The 19711-nt window shown below is 34.8% G+C and overlaps 1 protein-coding gene across 3 annotated transcripts in view; it reads left to right on the top strand.

The window, feature by feature from the left end:
* NUP205 (nucleoporin 205) overlaps positions 1 to 19711 on the top strand; it is a 94623-nt gene that overhangs the window by 36863 nt on the left and 38049 nt on the right. For all 3 annotated transcript variants that reach the window (XR_011648865.1, XR_011648866.1, XM_004470452.4), the window contains exons 16-30: positions 873 to 972; positions 1345 to 1482; positions 2731 to 2920; positions 4570 to 4690; positions 6670 to 6751; positions 7037 to 7201; positions 7526 to 7650; positions 11802 to 11916; positions 13437 to 13586; positions 15476 to 15547; positions 15886 to 16043; positions 16958 to 17038; positions 17763 to 17954; positions 18486 to 18753; positions 18836 to 18934. Coding sequence is in view for 1 of the 3 variants with exons in the window: in XM_004470452.4 (XP_004470509.1) it covers positions 873 to 972; positions 1345 to 1482; positions 2731 to 2920; positions 4570 to 4690; positions 6670 to 6751; positions 7037 to 7201; positions 7526 to 7650; positions 11802 to 11916; positions 13437 to 13586; positions 15476 to 15547; positions 15886 to 16043; positions 16958 to 17038; positions 17763 to 17954; positions 18486 to 18753; positions 18836 to 18934 (2056 nt within the window). In the remaining 2 variants the exon portion in view is untranslated. The remainder of the gene's footprint in view (positions 1 to 872; positions 973 to 1344; positions 1483 to 2730; positions 2921 to 4569; positions 4691 to 6669; positions 6752 to 7036; positions 7202 to 7525; positions 7651 to 11801; positions 11917 to 13436; positions 13587 to 15475; positions 15548 to 15885; positions 16044 to 16957; positions 17039 to 17762; positions 17955 to 18485; positions 18754 to 18835; positions 18935 to 19711) is intronic.

Genomic DNA, 19711 nt, shown 5'->3' on the forward strand with positions numbered 1-19711 from the left:
AACTACCCTGTTAACATACATTTTCTGATTAGATGAAAACAATTAACAGAAACCATGCCTCATTAAAAACAAGTCATTTCAGATGAGTAATGGATGGTGATAATTGTGATTTTGTCAACAAAATGTTCTGAAATGATTTTAACACTTGTCTTTAAATGTCCTATTTTCTTTTTCTTCAGTAGGCCATTATGACCTAAGTGTTTAGAGTGTCTAGCTAGTCACATTTTTCCTTAGGTGTTATTTTTCACTCATACCTACCTATTTACTTCAAATGCTGCTTCTTTCCTGCTTATCACTGATTTTAGTTATCCTAAAAAATCTTTGTCTTAATTTTGTGAATTCATTTCACTATTGAAAGTCTTTGAGGCTTACCTTATATAACTATTTTAGGGCATTAGTTCATCACCAAAAACATTGCTTTGGATTCAGATAAATAGCAAATACAGCATGTTAGAGGCAGTGTGTGTACTTTATCAAGCCTAGTATCCATTATTGTCCAGTGTAAGGGCTTTTTAATTTAAAGAAACAGATTTTCTTGACAAATTTGGAAAATATAGAAAATGAAATAACTTAAATATAATGATTTAAAAAGTTATCTTATAATCCCAATTATGTGCAATGGAAATAATGATTTTAAAACAATTTAAAAAACCATCCTCTGCTCAGCTACCAAACCCACCCTAATTAAAATTTTATGCAATGGATTTTTTAAACAAAGAATTGAAAAAGTAGCCAATTACTTAATATAAAATAGTAACAGATGAAGGATTTTACTCATTTTCTGGAGGAAAAAAGTGGGAGGAATGAAAACCTGGCAAGGATATCATCTTGGAGTATTTTATTGTTATTGAAATATTTGTGTTTTTCTACAGTGGGAAGTTGCTGAAGTTGTTTTGGAGGTGTTTCATAAATTGCTCAGAGATTACGAACCCCAACTTGAAGATTTTGTAGACCAATTTGTGGAACTACAAGGTAATTTGTTTCTATCACATTCTAACAAATTGTCAGCTATTGGTTAAGTAGGAATTAGAATTTAATCCTTTTTGTAATATTATTTTAATCCTTTTAGTTGTTTCTCTTAAGAAAAAATAAAATAAAATTTAATGAATGAAGGATGAAGGACACTGGCTTATAGATTCTTTAGTGAGTTAATATATGAACTGATATATGCAGAGCAGCCCTTATGGGACTTACTATACTATGGGTATGTGTCATGTCTCTAAATTGAAAATTACCTTCCTCTGTGTAGATGCTATTTAATTTACAAATCTCATGCTTCATGGAAATCGAGAGTGTGACAAAAATATCAATTCACCATCTTGGACTGTGTTATGTTCTATTTAGGAGAAGAAATCATAGCCTATAAGCCACCTGGATTTAGTCTGATGTATCATCTTCTGAATGAGTCACCAATGTTGGAGCTTGCTCTTAGTTTACTGGAAGAAGGAGTTAAGCAGCTTGATACTTATGCCCCTTTCCCTGGTATGTGCCTGAATAGAATTATGCCTTGTAAACAGTCTTGATAATTTCATCTTTTTTAAATTGAGGGTTTGAAAAAGATGATCTCTGGAGTTCTCTTTCACAGTAAGGTCCTCTCTCTGCATCTAAGATGGTGTATTCAATGAGTCATAAAATAAAAATGTTTTTTAAGTGAAAATACTTTCAAGCACAGAGACTTTCACTGTAACTGTGTTATTGCTGGGTCTTTTGTTGATAATTATAATGATCTATCAATTTAATTCCCTAAATTTAATATGAAGTACTTTTTGTTGTTTTTTTATTTTGCCCTATAATATTTGTAAAAACACTTAATGTAGTGTCTGATACATAAAAAGAAGTTTAATAAATTCATTTAATATGATTATTATTACTGCTAATTCTTAATACTTATTGACTGCTTACTGTGCATTTGGCTCATTAAAAAGCACATGTGAGTAGCCCAATGTGGTAGGTATTATTATTCCCATTTTCCAGTTTAGGAAACTGGTGCTCAAAGAGGTGCCACATCTTTCCCCAGTAAGTGTCAGAACTGTGATTTGGACCCAGATAGTTTGACTCCACAGCCCAGATTTGTTATGAAGTATGCTATGTATGCAACTATTCGGTATTGCTTCTGCTTAAGGGGGCTGTGATCTAAATGAGAAATGGCAGATCTTAAACATGAATTGAAACTGTGTAATTGAAATAGAGATAAGAAAATGGGAAAAAATAGGCCAGAATTTTTAATTTGAATTTTGGGATTATAGGAGATTCTGTTTATAATTTCTGCTTCTTTCCAAATTTTCCATGAATATTTATTATACCAAATCAGGATTTCTCAACCTTGATTCTTTTGATGTTTTGGGCTGAATTATCTTTGTTGTGGGAACTGTCCTGTGCCCTGTAGACCTATATCCACTAGATTCCAGTAACACTTCCCCAGTTTTGACAACCAAAAAAGTCTCCAGACATCACCAAATGTTCTCTGGGGTCAGAATTTACCCTCTATTGAAAACCATTGCTGTAAACAATCAGGAAAAAGATAAAGGAGAAGTGGCTCAAGAAGCCATTCCATAAATGTAATCTGGATCATGAAAATAACCATGATTTGAATGGGTGAGTTGTTTTATGAAGTTGTAGCTGAAAGTTTAAAAAATTGAAGGTCTTTTGAATCTAGAACTTGTTCTTTATTCTTTTCCCCTAAGAATTGATTATAAATTTCTAAGATTCAGTTTCATTTTTGGTTTGTAGGGAAGAAACACTTGGAAAAAGCAGTGCAGCATTGCCTTGCACTTCTCAATCTTACTCTTCAAAAGGAAAATCTCTTTATGGATCTTCTAAGAGAGAGTCAACTGGCTCTAATAGTCTCTCCTTTAGAACAACTATTGCAGGGAATTAATCCCAGGACTAAGAAGGCAGATAATGTGGTAAACATTGCCAGGTAAGTTGTATTTGTAGATAGAGAAACTATGAAATGATGATCAGATGGACATTTCTGGCATTGATTTCCAAATCCTAATACATTACCTGTTTTTTGTTTTTTGTTCATTTTATTCTTGCCTTCTCTGGTCCCCCTGATTTTTAATTACTCTGAACCTTGCAATTTCTTTTCTTATTCCTAATTTATTCTATTGCCTAAAGATTTCTAAGATGAAAATGTTATCTTTTTTTTTTTTAAGATTTATTTATTTATTTATTTATTTCTCTCCCTTTTCCCTGCCCACCCCGGTTGTCTGTTCTCTTTGTGTATTTGTTCTTTGTCCGCTTCTGTTGTCAGCAGTACTGGGAATCTGTGTCTCATATTGTTGCGTCATCTTGCTGCATCAGCTCTCCTTGTGTGCGGCACCATTCCTGGGGGGGCTGCCCTTTCTTTCGTGCTGGGCAGCTCTCCTTATGGGGCGCACTCCTTGTGAGTAGGGCTCCCCTACGCGGGGGATATACCCCTGCATGGCATGGCACTCCTTGCATGCATCAGCACTGTGCATGGGCCAGCTCCGCACGGGTCAAGGAGGCCCAGGGTTTGAACTGTGAACCTCCCATGTGGTAGACGGACGCCCTAACCATTGGGCCAAGTTCGCCGCCCAAAAATGTTATCTTAATATTGTTTGCCTCCTATAGGAGTTTAGGATATTTGGAGGATGGAGGTAGGGAATAAATTATATGCCCTTTAATACTTTTTAATTTTGTGTCATGTGAATATATAACCTATCCAAAAGTAATAAGGTGAATGCTAAACAAATGAATAAATAAAATGTAGCTATCATTTTCTCTTTATAAAAGGAGATTCATGGATTAACTGGTAAGATTGTTTAGTTTTGTTTCAGTTACATATTTGCAGATTGAACAAGAATGTATTTTTTTTTTAGTAATAAAGTTACAAAAATTTCCCCAAGTTGCTTGATAACAGAAATTTGGCTTAAATTTTGATCTTAATCTAGCTCGAATAGAGATTTGTAGTATACCAGGGAGTCATGTTACCTTTGTTTATAATAGTGAAAAATTGTAGTTTATATTTAATTGTGAAAAATTTGGAATCAATCTAATGGTATAATAGAAAGTGGCTAAATTATGCCCATTACAGCTCTAGAATTTTTAATTGTTTGATTATATGGTCATAAAATGTTAATTAAAAATAGAGCAGTGGAATGAGTTAGAAGTGACTCTCCCTAGATTGTGTGCTTATGACTTTTAATTTCTTTTTGATACTTTTTCACGCTTCTCAATTTTGTATAATGAACCTGCTCCTTTAATTTAAAAAATTAGAATGTTCATCTATCTATATATCTGTATATATACATGCACACATATAGGTCAGATTAAAATATTGGCTAAGTTTAGATTTATTTCTTGTTTAGTCCAATTTATGGTTATGTCAATTATCCATTGAACCAAGGATTGCTGGCTAATGGCGACTGAATTGCAGCCAGTGTGCTGCTGTCCTCTGGCTTAATCTACCTACAATGGGGGATGCTTTTACAGGTTCATACACAAATGCTATATGGGCTAGTGGAAGCCCTCCATTTTTATTGAGAATAGTCGGAAGCCAAAAGTTTCCTCATATTGTTCTTCAAATGTTTTCTTGTTTTGAAGGTACCTATACCATGGCAACACGAATCCTGAATTGGCTTTTGAAAGTGCCAAGATACTTGGGTGTATCTCTTGCAATTCCAATATTCAGATAAAATTAGTTGGAGATTTCACACATGACCAGGTAACTGAGTTTGTTATTCCTGTCATTATTTTTTGGTGTATTCTGAGTACATATAAAGTCAATAGTGTCTGTGCTATGGAGGATCCTATTCTTCTTTGTGGAAAAATTATCTTTAGAGTAAGTATACTTATCTAGGTTGGGTGAAAATCTTTTCATATATGTGCATATGTATATTTGAAGATAATACTGTTCACAGTGCTAAGTGTATGGTTGTATAACCTAGCTTGACTCCTGCTTCCCATTGCACATTTAAAGTGATTAAATTTCTAGTTGTAGCTTCTGTTTTTTATTTTTATTTTTTGTTTTGCTACCTTTGTTTCACCCTGTTAGTTGCCTCTGTTATAAGTGAGCCTCTGCAGCTCTGAATGGTTTTCTAGTGATGCACATCTGTGTCGCTTCAATTTGATATTACACTGTAGATTGTTTCTTTTTTTTTTTTTTAGCTACCAGGGGCTGGGGATTGAACCCGGGACCTCATATGTGGGAAGCCACCACTCAACCACTGAGCTACATTGGCTTCCCTGAGTTGTTTTTTTCATTTGTTTTGCTTGTAGTTTGTTTTTACTTTTTCAAGAGGCATTGGGAACTGAACCCAGGACCTTCCATGTGGAAGGTGCTCAACTGCTTGAGCCCCGTCTGCTTCCTATAGATTGTTTTTAAGTGTTTCTTTTATTCCACTTATAATAATTCTGTTTCTCTTTACTCAGTAGCTGCAATTGGGGAATCTTCGATTTCTTTCCCTCCTATATGTAGACATTTATCCCATTGTATCTTTATGTTGGAAAGTACTGCTTTCCTACATAAAGGTTTTATTGTTTACTCCTTCACAGTGTTTTTAAGCTGGGGCTCTTTTTGCGTTTAGATTGGTCAGTTCTTTATTTTATGTGTAGCCATCCCTCACATTGCAAGAACTTAAGCATCCCTGGTTTCCTGCTTACTATCAGTCAGTAGTAACCTCTAGTTGTTGTAGTAACTCAAAATAGCCCCACATGGGAAGTGGATGTGGCTCAAGTGGTTGAGTGCCTGCTTTTTACATGGGAGGTCCCGGGTTTGGTTCCTGGTACCTCCTAAAAACAAAAGAACAAACAAGCAAACAAACAAAAAACCGAACTTAGGGGAGCTGATGTGACTCAGTGGTTGAGTGCTTGCTTCACACGTACAAGGTCCTGGGTTCAATACCTGGCCCAGTCACCTCAAAAAAAAAAATGCTCCACCTATTTCCAAGTGCCCCCTGAACAGTACCCCATTCAGGTTGAGAACCACTATTTCTCTGCATTAAAATCCTTAAATTTTTGGCATTTAGATGAAGTTCATGAAATTGCCCAAGAAACCATGTGATATCTATGATCAGGGTATGTGGAAGACTTTCAGTTCATTGACATTCATTTTAGTATAAATTATTATTCCAGTTTTAATATCATGCCTAACTTCTAAAGAATATGAGGAGTATCTAATCTCTCAACTCAGAAATATAGAACTGGTAATAAGTACTTCATTTTGAAAGAGAAAAGATGAGGGAATGGATATAGCTCAGTGGTTAAGAGCCTGCCTCCTCTGTACAAGGTCCTGGGTTTAATCCCCAGTATCTCCTAAAAAAAAGGATGAGAATTTTTAAAAAAAATTTTAGTTAAGATTTCATAGCATTGACTATATAATGAAGTCATGACACAGTGATTTAATGTTGTCTGAAAAAAAAACTAGTTTGATTCTTTTTGAAGGAAAATGAGGAAAGCAAATTTTGCAGCTAATAAAGTTTTGAAATTTTTGTTTCTTTAATTTTTATAGAGAATTAACTTATGGCAATTTAAAGAACTTAGCTTTCTATGAATTAAAAAAATTATCTAGAACTTAAGTACTTTGTTTAGAGCAGATTTGCCTTTTTCTTTATAAAATATTTATAAATATATCATTTATCATAATTACTTTAATATTTAGAAACTTGATAATTTGTTGGTTTAATCTCTTTATGACTGATACAGAGTGTAAGTCAGAAGCTGATGGCTGGATTTGTGGAGTGTTTGGATAGTGAAGATACAGAAGAATTTGTACATCTAGAAGATGGTATGCTTTAGATGAACTCATTTCTTATTGTATATAAATACTTAATATTAAGAAAAAACCTCAAACTGTTAATTGCCTAGTGGTGATGTAAGAGAAATGGAGAATTTTCTCAAATAAATGTGTAAGACTTTTGGGAAACCTTTAACAAAAGTGAAACCAACGTAATGGTTAATTAAATTAAAATTTAAAAAAAAGGAAAGTCGGAATAAAAATTTTATATTTATAAATTTGGCTTATACTACCTCTTATTGTTTTGTAATTGTATTATATGATCTTCAAATTAAGGATCAGAACTTGAAAAAAAATTAGCTGTAATTCGTCATGAAACAAGAATCCACATCTTGAATCTTCTCATCACCTCTCTGGAACGCAATCCACCCAATCTTGCTCTCTACTTATTGGGCTTTGAATTGAAGAAACCTGTTAGTACCACAAATCTACAAGATCCAGGTATAGCCATTTAGACACATAGGCCTTTATTTTTTTTCTCCCGTACTTGTATATTTAAATGGTCATTTATTGATTTCTGGGTTCAGAGATAATTCATTGAAAGAAATAGTATATGAAAATTAATGCAATGGGTCAGTCTTTAGGTCCTTAGTTTAAGACTGGACAAATGGAACCTTAGAGAGTTAGCATTTATCAATTTTCAGTATTTGAAAAGGGTGTTTACAGAGAGTAAATAGATGTTTACTTTTGTAAAGCTAATTTAATTTAAGGTCTTTAATGCAGAAATTCTAAAAGAAAAGTTGAATATACTTTTGGTTTGTGTAGGAGTGTTAGGTTGCCCTCGGACGTGCCTTCATGCCATCTTAAACATCTTGGAGAAAGGAACTGAAGGGAGAACAGGCCCAGTGGCAGTGAGAGAATCTCCTCAACTTGCTGAGCTGTGTTACCAGGTATATAGAAAACTACACTTAGTAGCATTTAATAGAATAAACTTAACTAGAAGTTTGAATACACCACAGATATTAGAGAATAATAGTATGTGTGAGTTGAGGTGAATTTATTTAGTAGTTTGGCCAGTCTTTTATCTATAGTTAAAGTCCATAAATAACAAGCCTCAAGATCTTATGGATCCAAAGATCCTAAATGCTGATCACTTGAAAAATGAGGGAAATTGGAGTTTGTGATGCATTTTGACCAGGCAGTGTAGAAACTTTCAAATGTGCTGTGTTTAATATAACTTTTTTTTTGGTGGAGAGAACAGTAGATTTCAGTCACAAGACTTCCGAGTCTCAGCTTTGCTTCTTATAGTTAAGTTACTGTCTTATAAGTAAGTTTTCCAGTGCTGCTGTGGTGGTTTGAAGGTTAATGTAACCCAGAAAAACATGTCCTTAATTTTAATACACTCCTGTGGGTGTGAATCCATTGTAAATTGGACCTTTTGATGACCTTTCTTCATTAAGGTGTGGCCCAGCCCAATCAGGATGGGTTTTAATCCCATTACTAGAGTTCTTTATACTGAATGAATTCCAGACAGAGTGAGAGAAAACCCGAGAAGCAAGATGCAGAAATTCAGTGGAACCTGGTAGAGAAGAAACTGGAAGAAAACAGAGAGTCCAGAAGAGGCTGCCATGTGACAGAGGAACCAAGGGCCAAGATCTCCAGTAGCCAACTCCAAAATACCAGTTCTGAGGAAAGAAAGCATTGCCTTGATGGCTTTTTGATTTGTACTTTCTTTTAGTCTCAAAACTGTGAGCAAATAAATTCTCAATGTTTAACTCTACTCACCTACATGGTATTTGCTTGAGGAGCCCAGGGAACTATAACAGTTGCTATGACAAATAATATACAGTTAGCTGGAACAACAAGCATTTATTGTCTCATGGTTTTGGTGGGTAGAAGTTCAAAATCAAGGTGTTGTTGGCAAGGCCATGCTTTCTCCCTGAAGTCTGTAATGTTCTGGTACCAGCTTGCTGCAATCCTTGAGGTTCCCTAGCTTGCATTTTTGCCTGCCATGGTGTTCTCTCTCTTTTTGGGTCTGCTGTCCCCATTTCCCCTGGCTTCTGGCTGCTCTGACTGCCTCAGAATTCCTCTCTTAATAAACCCTCCGGTCATATGGATTAAGGCCTTCTCTCATTTGTTTGGTCATACCAGTATATGATCTTAGAAGATTCCATTCACAAATGAGTCCACACTTCAACTGATAATACGTCTTCAAAGCATCCAGTTTACAAATGGATTCATACCCACAGGAATGCAGGTTAAGATTAAAAACATGTCTTTTGTTAGGGTACATAATTCAGTCTATCACAATTACCTTGGATATATCATGAAACTTCTCTGAGTCTGAGTTTTTAATATGTGAGCAGGGTTGTTGTGAGATGTAAATTATGAAGTCCTACAGCTATGTAAGATGGTAGAAAATCAAATTAATGTAAAGTTTAAACTAAAATGAAAACTTTTGTTTTACTTGTCTTTACTTCTTGATTTGTTAATTCTATAAATATTTGGAGGACTAGACTTTATAAGATGCTGATCTTTTTATGGTGGGGGGCGTGAGCTGTATCCACTCTTCTGATCTATTTTTAATGAAAGGTACTTTTTCACCTGTTGGTTGATACTTAACCTTGTATCAAAAAGAACTTAGCACTGTGCACTTTGGATAATGTATGCTTTACTAATATGTATCAATAAAATAGATTAAAAAAAAATTTACGGGAAGGGGTTGTGGCTCAAGCAGCTGACCTCCCATTTACCATATGGAGCATCTGGGTTCCATCCCTGAGACCTCTGGGTCAAAAAAGAAAAAAGGCATCCCAGACCCCTGTGACGTGGAGAGGCACAAGTCCCCATGTGGCAAAGCGACACACCAAAACAACTCAAACAGATAGAAAAAATAAAAATAAAAAGAATTTAAGCCAGTATGAAGAGCTTGTTAGTATAAATAAATCTGATTGTAGCAAAGGGACATAAGTTGGGCCTTACTGATTCCTTTAGCATCCTCTAATACAAGGTCTTCTGATTGAAGAAGTTGAGACTCAGCCTTGTGCCTTGCCCTTCTCTCTTTTAGGGTGGAGATTTTTTTTCCCTCACTTGTCTTTGGAAAGCTATAGAGCAGACCCGAGTAAAATATCTTCTAGTACTTTTTTCAACTCTCTTTTTGTGTCTTCCTCTCATATAGTATTGCCTTTCTCACATTTTGAGCATGTTACTGTATTTTCTTAATTTATTCTCTAATATGTGTAGCTGATTATTGTTGTTTTGAGAAGTTCATTATTAGCTTATTAAGTTTTTATTTGTTTATAAAGTATCAAAAGAATATCATAACTGGTTAGAAGATAAACATACTTCTGCAACAGAACTACTTAATTTCTACCTTGTATTCTTTTCTGGGCTTTTTCCTTTTGTATACACATTGTTTTATGAGCTGTACTCAGTACACATTTTTTTTTTAATTCCGTACATTTTAATAGCAGTGCTTGAAAAGAGTTTGACTTTTCAACTTTAATAGTAGACTATAATTCTAAAGAAGCTTAAGCAAAGCGACAGTCTAAATATGATTTTTTAAAATTTTATTTTGAAATAATTTCAAACTTACAAGAAAATAATAAAAACCTCATACAGAGAACTCCAACATACCCCTAATCCCCCAGATGCCCGTATCTACCAAATTTAACATTTGCCACCTTTTCCCCTCCCCTCTCCTCCCCTCCTCTCACCCACCCACCATCCATCTCTTCTGAACATTGAAGAGCTAATTGTATATATCATACTCCTTGAAAACATAATACTTCCATTTACATTTTCTATAAACAGGAAATTCACGTAAGTAATCACCGTAAGTGTAGTTACCAGGTCCAAGAAATTTAACTTTGATAAAAAGCTTACATTCTATATTCCAGTTTTTTATTATGTCTCAATATCCTTCTAAGTCTTGGTTTTCATTAACTTCATACTTTCTTTTTTCTTTAATTGTGGAAACATATATACAACAGCCAGGGGAAGAGGTAGTTAGGGCATCATGAACTCCTCCTTTAAGTGGCCTTTTCCTTGATTGAGTGCTCAGACAGTTACTGCATTTCTTTAACATTTTCTGGAGCTTTTAGAAAAATGTTTCTGCCTGTTCTTGCTGGCTGTTCAAAAGTACTGTGCCATTTTATGTCTTGTTGGTTTTTAAAAATATATTTCTAGGCATGGGATTGTTGTATCAAAGGATGTGAATAGTTTTATGGTTTAGACTTAAAGTGATAGCAATTGTGTTAGTTATTGATGATGTCAGTAATAGAGGAGTCTAAGGTCCTTGATACATGGAAAACACTAATAAATACTTTAATAATGAATCATTAAAGAATGAAAATTTTCACCGCCACTTTGCCAAACACTGGGGTTTGCCTTTTATAAATTAAATTTTGCTGATAAAGGATATAAAATGGTGCTTTATTGTTGCCTTAATTATTTTTATTAATAAACAGAATGGGGATTTTTGAGTACAAACTACTTTTTTTTCCTCATGTTAAATGTACTGCCAATTTACCTTTTTGGATCATTCTGATTTCTTACACTTAAAAAGAAATCTTTATATATTGTAGCAATTTGCTTTAGGTTATTTTTGATACAAAATTTTCTCCCTAAGTCTATTAATTTTAAAAAATTCATTTGTTTAAGAGTGTATATTTGTTATATAATTAACTTTGTGGATCATTTTTGTAATTTCTTCAATTTGTCATCTTCTCAAAGTTGAGATAAAATAATTTTAGTTCTCAGAAGTTAATTCCAAGTAATTTGCTTGTAATAATAGTTAAAATATTAAAGCTTGTTAATTACATTTATAAATATGTATAAATAAATATATTTTGAGTGGTTTCCATGTTAGCCCAACAGTAATATCATCAGTATTCTCATTAGTATTCCAGTATATTTTCTTAAACTACATGTCAAGGACTGCTTATAATCCTGAACTTATGTTTGCGTATGTTTTTATCCATTTGGTTGAGTTCTTGACGGATCTTTGTTTTCATTGAGTAGATCTAATTTCACATTTTATTATGTTAACATGTACAACAAAAACCACTGATTTAGGTATTTTCTTATTTTAATTCTGCAGGTAATATATCAGTTATGTGCATATTCTGATACATCTGGTCCTACTATGCGGTACTTACGAACCAGCCAGGATTTCTTATTCTCTCAGCTGCAACATCTGCCTTTCTCGAACAGAGGTAGGGTGTTATTTTCCCTTATTATTATAACAGATTTGTAAGTCCAATTCTAAATGATTTTATTTAAACAACATTTTGGGGAGCAGTTATAGTATTTGTAGAATTCTGTTCTCTTTTGAGTCACTTTTGTTATTTTACTGCTTTGTTAGTTGCTTTTGTAGTTTGTGCTTGAGAAGTCTGATGTTTACCTGTTAGACTTATTTAAACATAACCAATCAAGGATGAAATTTGATTCTCTAATAAAAAATTTGAAAGTGAAGATTGTGTTGAAAGAATAAGAAAATATTCATATAAGAACTTTCTGGAAATGTGGATTTTCCGAGTGAAAACTATATAAAAATCTCTTTGAAAAAAAAATCATGTCTTGAAATGGAAAACAGAAAACTAACTTTGGTGGAAACCATTTAAAATTTAGTTTATTGGCATAACTGACACAGTTAGCCCAGGCTAATTCTGTGTTAACAGTATTCTACTTCCTATAATTTTGTTTTTGATTGATTTTTAGCAACTTTCTAAATTCTGATTATTACCAGACAGTGGTGATCTGTTGTGCTTTGTAAAAGTTTACTTTGTATATCATCTTTGTGTTTAGGAAATCTAGGTTCACAGATTTCCTAATAAGTTTCTATTCCTAGTAACTATTAGATTCTAATTTAAGGTGGTAATGTGAGATATGTGCAGATTATCTGATGGCAAAAAAGTTTTTCACTTAATTTTCATAAATTTGTCTTTATTTAAATAGTGCCAGATTTTTATTTCTATAAGAAGCTTTAGAAACCATCTTTTATACCTAATTAATTAAAAAGAAAAGCTAATAAATTTTGCCTATTATGGTAACTGTTTTCTAAAAAGATCTAGTTTGCCTGTTATTATTTTTAGAAATAGTGGTATTAATATTACTGGTGAATTTTATGTTTATATGGTTAGAAAATAGGACTTCAGAGCCAGTCATATTAGAATAATACTAGATTCAAAAAATCTTAACCTATCTGTGATTCCCAACCCTAATTATCATAGTAGAAAAATATTAGATTAAAAAAGTCTTAATGTATCAATGATTCCCAAGCTCTTGATTACTTTGTGAGATATCATCAAGTTATTGAATTTATTTCAGTGCATTTCTTTTGTGAAATCAAATATGGTTGTTTTTTACAGGTTGATGTATTTGAGAATTAATCACTTTTCTAAAAGTATTAAGTTCTGTATTCATGTCAAAATCTTATAGATTCACGATTCTTTTGATCTGTGTGAAATTATCCTGTTTATGAAAACTTGATTGTCTTTCTTCATTTGCTTTAGCTCTTCTTTCATAGGCACATTCTAGCTTATTTTTTAATCCATGGTATCTTTTTTTAGTTGTTGTTGTTAAGTTTGCATAGTAATAAATTACTGTGTCACCAAATTTCATAATTTATTGACTAATTTAAATTGAAAAATATCTGATTAGTTATAGAATTTTGTTCTGTTTTGATTTTGTGTTACTGATCTGGGAAACTAAGCTTTAAATGATTAACTTCCAGAATATGAAATATCTATGCTGAACCAGATGTCATGGCTTATGAAGACTGCTTCAATAGAACTAAGGGTAACTTCTCTGAATCGCCAACGGTCACATACCCAGAGGCTCTTGCACCTGTTATTGGATGACATGCCAGTGAAACCATACTCAGGTGAACTTGTGATTATTGACATTGGCATTTGTTTTATTTTACTGCTTGGCAGTATGATAAATGTAGACCAAAACAGTTCTCTCTACCTTTAGATATTTTTCCTTAAAGCACAAAATTTTAAAATAATATCGTGATTATTTTATTATTGTTTTAAGCATCTACAGTATGCTGTAGTCATGTACACAAAACAATCATTGGAGTTTGTTATACTGATCCAGCATGAACCAAACTATTTTAATATATATTATGCATGCAAATTAATCATAAGCTTTTTTAACCAACTCATTGGCATGATTGGGTGTTCCTTTTTGGATTACCTTTGCATTTGTCAAGTAGATCCCATAGGGACAGAAAGAATTAGATGGTAATAAATCCTAATCACTCTTTGCCTTTTAATTATCCATTAGCAAAGGGCTCTTTTGACCTAGAAATAAAATACCTTATGCTTGCTATTTCAAAAAACATGTAGTTTTTTTTTCCCCTTAGGAACCCAGGACCTTGTACATGGAAAGCAGGCGCTCAACCACTGAGCTATATCTGTTCCCCAATGCAAGCTGGTTTTCTCTTTTCTTGTTTTTTTTCCTTTTTTTTTTTTTTTTGAGATATGGGAGCCGGGAATTGAACCTGGGACCTCATATGTGAGGAGCTGGCATTCAACTGGTGAACCACGTCAGCTCCCCTGAGTTGGCCCTTTTGTCTGTTTGCTTGTTGTTTGTTTTTTTATTTCCAGCATTCACTGGAAACTGAACCCAGGATTTCTTGTGTGGGAAGCAGGCATTCAACTGCTTAATCTACATTCACTCCCTGTTTTTTTTTTCAGGAGGTACTAGAGATCGAACCTAGGACCTTGTACATTTAGGGAGCTACATCCACTCCCTAAATGTAGTGGTTTTTTTTCTTTTTAAAGATTTATTTTTGTTTATTTATTTTTCCCTATCTCGTTGTTTGCACTTGCTGTGTCTGTTCATCTTCCTTGTTTCTTTAGGAACCACTGGGAACTGAACGCAGGACCTCCCATGTGGGAGGGAGGTGCCTAATCACTTGAGCCACCTCTGTTCCTACTTTGTTGTGTCTCTCATGCTTTTTTTCTTCTTGTGTCTCTTGTTGCATTATCTTGTTGTGCCTTCCCATTATGTCAGCTCGCTGTCTTGCTCGTCTTCTTTACGAGGCATCGGGAACCTCTGCTAACTGCTTTGTTGTGTCTCATTACGTTCTTTGTCTTGTGTCTCTTTTTGCATCATCTTGTGTCCTTGCCATGCCTACCCGTCACACCAGCTTCTTTTTTTGTTTTTTCTTAAAGATTTATTTTACATTATTTATTGCTTTCCCCTTCTTCCCCATTGTCTGTTCTCTGTGTCCATTTGCTTTGTGCTCTTCTCTGTCCGCTTGTATTATCAGGCAGCACTGGGAAACTGCATCTCTTTTTGTTGTGTCATCTCGCTACATCAGCTCTCCATGTGCGTGGTGCCACTCCTGGGTGGGCTGTACTTTTTTCTTGTAGGGCGGCTCTCATTGTGGTGCATACTCCTTGCACGTGGGGCATCTCTATGTGGGGGCGCCCCTCTGTGGCGGGGCACTCCTTGCATGCAGCAGCACTGTGCGTGGGCCAGCTTACCACACGGGTCAGGAGGCCCTGGGGATTGAACCCTGGACCCTCCATGTGGTAGATGGATGCTCTATCAGGTGAGCCATGTATTCTTCCACACCAGCTTCTTTAGGATGCACCAGCAGCTCACTGTCTTCTTTAGGTTGTACAGGGAACTGAACCAGGAACCTCCCATATGGTAGGCGGGGAGCTCAGTCTCTTTGAGTCACATCTTCATCCCCTAAATATAGTTTTAAGAGTGCTTTTTCATTTTTCAGTTCTATTATTTTTGATTCTTCAACAGATGGTGAAAGTGGAATAGAAGATGAAAATAGGTCTGTTTCTGGATTCCTTCACTTTGACACTGCTGCAAAAGGTAAAGCCCTTTGAATTTGTAATAAACTTATTTTATAGACATACTTTAAATTGTTTAAAACTTAAGAGATTATTATGCATGTGTTTTCATATTATGAACTGTTATAGAAAAGCTATGTAAGGGATTATTTGTCACCAAGAAATATAACTAGGTCGATAGGATGGAAAGAAATATTTTTGTAGGTAAAAGAATTGGATGTGAAAACAAATTTAGACTTCAACATAGCCTTCTCTCTGGACTAATGCCCTGCTTAATATAGGCTGAGTGGGCTGAATATGATGGTTTCCTCCTTTCCTTGGTACCCCAAGTAAAATTGAATTAATTTTTATTTTTCCTAGTGCGTCGAAAAATTTTAAGCATTCTTGACTCGATTGACTTCAGTCATGAGATCCCTGAGCCTTTGCAGTTAGATTTCTTTGATCGGGCCCAGATTGAACAGGTTATTGCTAACTGTGAACACAAGAATTTACGTGGACAGACAGTCTGCAATGTCAAGGTGAGGATTGGTTTAAAGTGTCTGTAATATCAAGTGGTTCAAATTTTGAGTCATGAGAAGAAAATATTACTATACAGTTGTTTTCTTCTGACAGATATTTATTACTAGCTTATTTGTCAAGCCACCAGGAAAATAAAAATCAATAGACCACTCTACGTTTACTTTACTTTTTTTTTTTTAAAGATTTGTTTTTTTAATTTATCCCCCCCCCCCAGTTGTCTGCTCTCTGTGTCCATTTGCTGTGTGTTCTTCTGTGACCGCTTCGATCTTTATCAGTGGCACCGGGAATCTGTGTTTCTTTTTGTTGCATCATCATGCTGTGCCAGCTCTGTGTGTGTGCCGCACCATTCCTGGGCAGGCTGCACTGTCTTTTGCGCTGGGCTGCTCTCCTTACTGGGCGCACTCCTTGCACATGGGGCTCCCCTACACGGGGGATGCCTGTGTGGCATGCCACTCCTTGCGCGCATCAGCACTGCGCATGGGCCAGCTCCACACGGGTCAAGGAGGCCCGGGATTTGAACGGCGGACCTCCCATTTGGTAGGCGGACACCCTATCCATTGGGCCAAGTCTGCTTCCCCTCTACCTTTACTTCTTTTACAGGTCCCCTATCACCCTCTTAGCAGTTATCCCACCTCACTAGAACTATGGCATAGTTTTATTTATCTACCAGGTAAATTATAATGGCCTCACTAGCAGGAAGAAGATATCCAGAACATTAACCACAGAGGATTTAGTACCACTCTGTAAATGTAAGGAATACTTAACAGTTTTGACTGTATACTGGAGAGTGCCACTGTTAGATCATCTAAAGGTATCAAAACCTTTTCCCCTCTAGGGCAGTTTATAGTGATAGATAGGGGTATTATTCTTCTGGTATTTGAAATGGTCTTGTTTTCTTTTTCCAATTTTATAGATTCTTCACAGAGTTCTTATAGCAGAAGTAAATGCCCTTCAGGGTATGGCAGCCATAGGACAGAGACCTTTACTAATGGAGGTAAGCTCATGTTACTTTTAACCCAACCACTTAAATTGCTGATTAAAACACAAAACAGGAAATTGACTTATAGGTCATTAATTAGTAAACTACATAAACATTAAAATCTAATGGAATCTTTCACTTTTGACTTTATTATAAATTTTAAGCAAATGAACTGAAGTCAGTGTCTGGCATACCAGAATAAATAACATCTTTTCTTTTAAACTGGCTAAAGATTTGTAACCTGTCCCTAATTGTGTACTTAGACTTCCCTTACTCCTTACCATTGATCAAGGAAAAAGTTATTTGTTATCATAAGGAGAGAGAGTTATAGGTAAGAGGTTAGGTATAGAAAACCATGTACATAGAAATACGTTTGGCTTACAAAAGCAAGAGGCAAAGAAAGAAAAGACATGTCATAGAAACATGCCATTGAGCTTAGTTTTAAGCACTCTAGTGTTCCAGGAGTATAAGTAAACAGTTGCAAGGAGAAAAAAGATTGGGTTAAAAGCATCTGCCCCCTGCCTTCCATTACATACAAGCATGTACACAAAGCCCTCATATATTATTTTTCATAGCCCTGCCCACCAATTTAACTTCAAAGTTATCTGCTGCCTGGCATACTGATGGTAGGTTTCCAAACTGTACTATTTTTTTCTAACTAACTATTAAACATAGGAACCTATTGATAATAGGCATTATTTGTGTGTTAACCTTGTGATTTCAATTTCTATGTCTTTAGGAAATCAGCACTATACTTCAGTATGTGGTAGGAAGAAACAAACTGCTTCAATGTCTTCATGCAAAACGGCATGCACTGGAGTCATGGAGACAGCTGGTAGAAATTATACTGACAGCCTGTCCCCAAGACCTCATTCAGGCAGAGGATCGACAACTGATTATTCGGGACATCCTACAAGATGTGCATGATAAGGTGATAGACTTCCTACATTAAATTATGTTACTGAACATGTATTTAAATATTAAAATATACTTTGCCACCTTTTTTTTAATTTAATTTTTTTTATTTTTCTAAGCTTTAGATTAGGAATAAAACAGTGCTGTGCAATGCAAATGTTTAGATTTCCTTGAGGAAGGAGATTAATTCTGTATAGTAGTGGCTCTCTGATAGGATGTGTATCAGAAATTCTTAGGGAACTTCTTAAAAATACACATGGATACATCCTCCTTCAGACCTACTCAAGACCTTCCTCTAGTCATATAGCCATTTAAGTGACTTGCCCAAAAACATCTTCCCTGTGAATTCTGATAGGAATCCCTTTTGTTAAGAACACCTGTCACCTAGAATCACATTCAAATTTCTCTCTCTAAATTGGTCTTTTTTTCTTTGAATCTTACAGGTCCATTGTTATGTTCTTATAGCAGTTGAAAAACTAAATGTAAATTTGTTAATGATTGTAGCTGAAAGCAGAATCCTAACCCAAATTTATCTTTCTACTTTAAGATACTGGATGATGAAGCAGCACAGGAGTTAATGCCAGTGGTAGCAGGTGCTGTGTTTACCCTGACGGCCCACCTAAGCCAAGCTGTTCGCACAGAACAGAAGCAACCATTAGTCTCAGGACCCAGAGAAGCCCATTATGTTTTTATGCTTGATAGTTCTTTCACCTCACCTCCTTCAACAGAAAGCCCAGTGGTGGGTTTTGCTTCTATTGGAGATTCTTCACTTCACATCATATTGAAGAAACTGTTAGACTTCATTTTGAAGACAGGTACTTCTAAATTTTCTATAAATTACAATTTGTGTATTTATTTTAACTTTAATTAAAAAGGTTTTTCACTTTATCTCCCTAGGTGGTGGATTCCAACGAGTGAGAACTCACCTGTATGGCTCTCTGCTTTATTACTTACAGATTGCCCAGAGACCAGATGAGCCAGACACTTTAGAAGCAGGTAGAGACAGATTAATTTCTGATCTTTTCTGTTTTTAGAGATTGGTTACTTTAAACTTAAAAAAGCCACTTCTCCATCTTTGGGCTAAGCATAGCTCTAATAAATGAGCCTTTATGTAACCATCAGGGCATTTACTACAAAGTCTAGAACCAATGTTTGGTTTTTAAAAATTATGGAAATAATACTAGTGGTATTAAAAAACTCAAGTGTTATTTCTGCTTCTTAAAATTTCAATAGCTCCTTCTTCTCCCTCTGAACAATATGCTGTACATAGTGTTCTACAACATCTTTCTACCCTTTGCAGTATGTCATGGTACATATCTAGTTGATTCTTTTGATTGCTCAGTTCCATAGTAGAGATGAAACATTTATTTAACCATTTTCCTTATTGATAGGCATTTAAATTGCACCTATTTTTTCACTATCACAAACAAATTGTATTAAACATTCTTTTATGTGCCTATGCAAGTATTTCTCTAGAAGGATGCTTCATGATGAAATTTCCTTGTGAAAAAGTTTGCACATTTTAATTTTAATAGATTCTATTAAATAGCCTTCTAAAATGCCTTTATTGATTTGAACTCTTGACCAGTTGTATACATATTTTTGTACTAGCTTGAGATTTTCTTCTGATAAATTCCCAGGTGTAACATTTCTTGGTCAAAATATATGCATATTTAAAATACTGAAAAACACTACTCTCTGAAATGAAGGTAGCATAGTTATATAAATCTGTCAATAAATAAATTGATATAGAAATATATTCAGCCATCCAAC

Source organism: Dasypus novemcinctus, chromosome 5, assembly GCF_030445035.2.
Source record: "Dasypus novemcinctus isolate mDasNov1 chromosome 5, mDasNov1.1.hap2, whole genome shotgun sequence".
Lineage (NCBI taxonomy): Eukaryota > Metazoa > Chordata > Mammalia > Cingulata > Dasypodidae > Dasypus > Dasypus novemcinctus.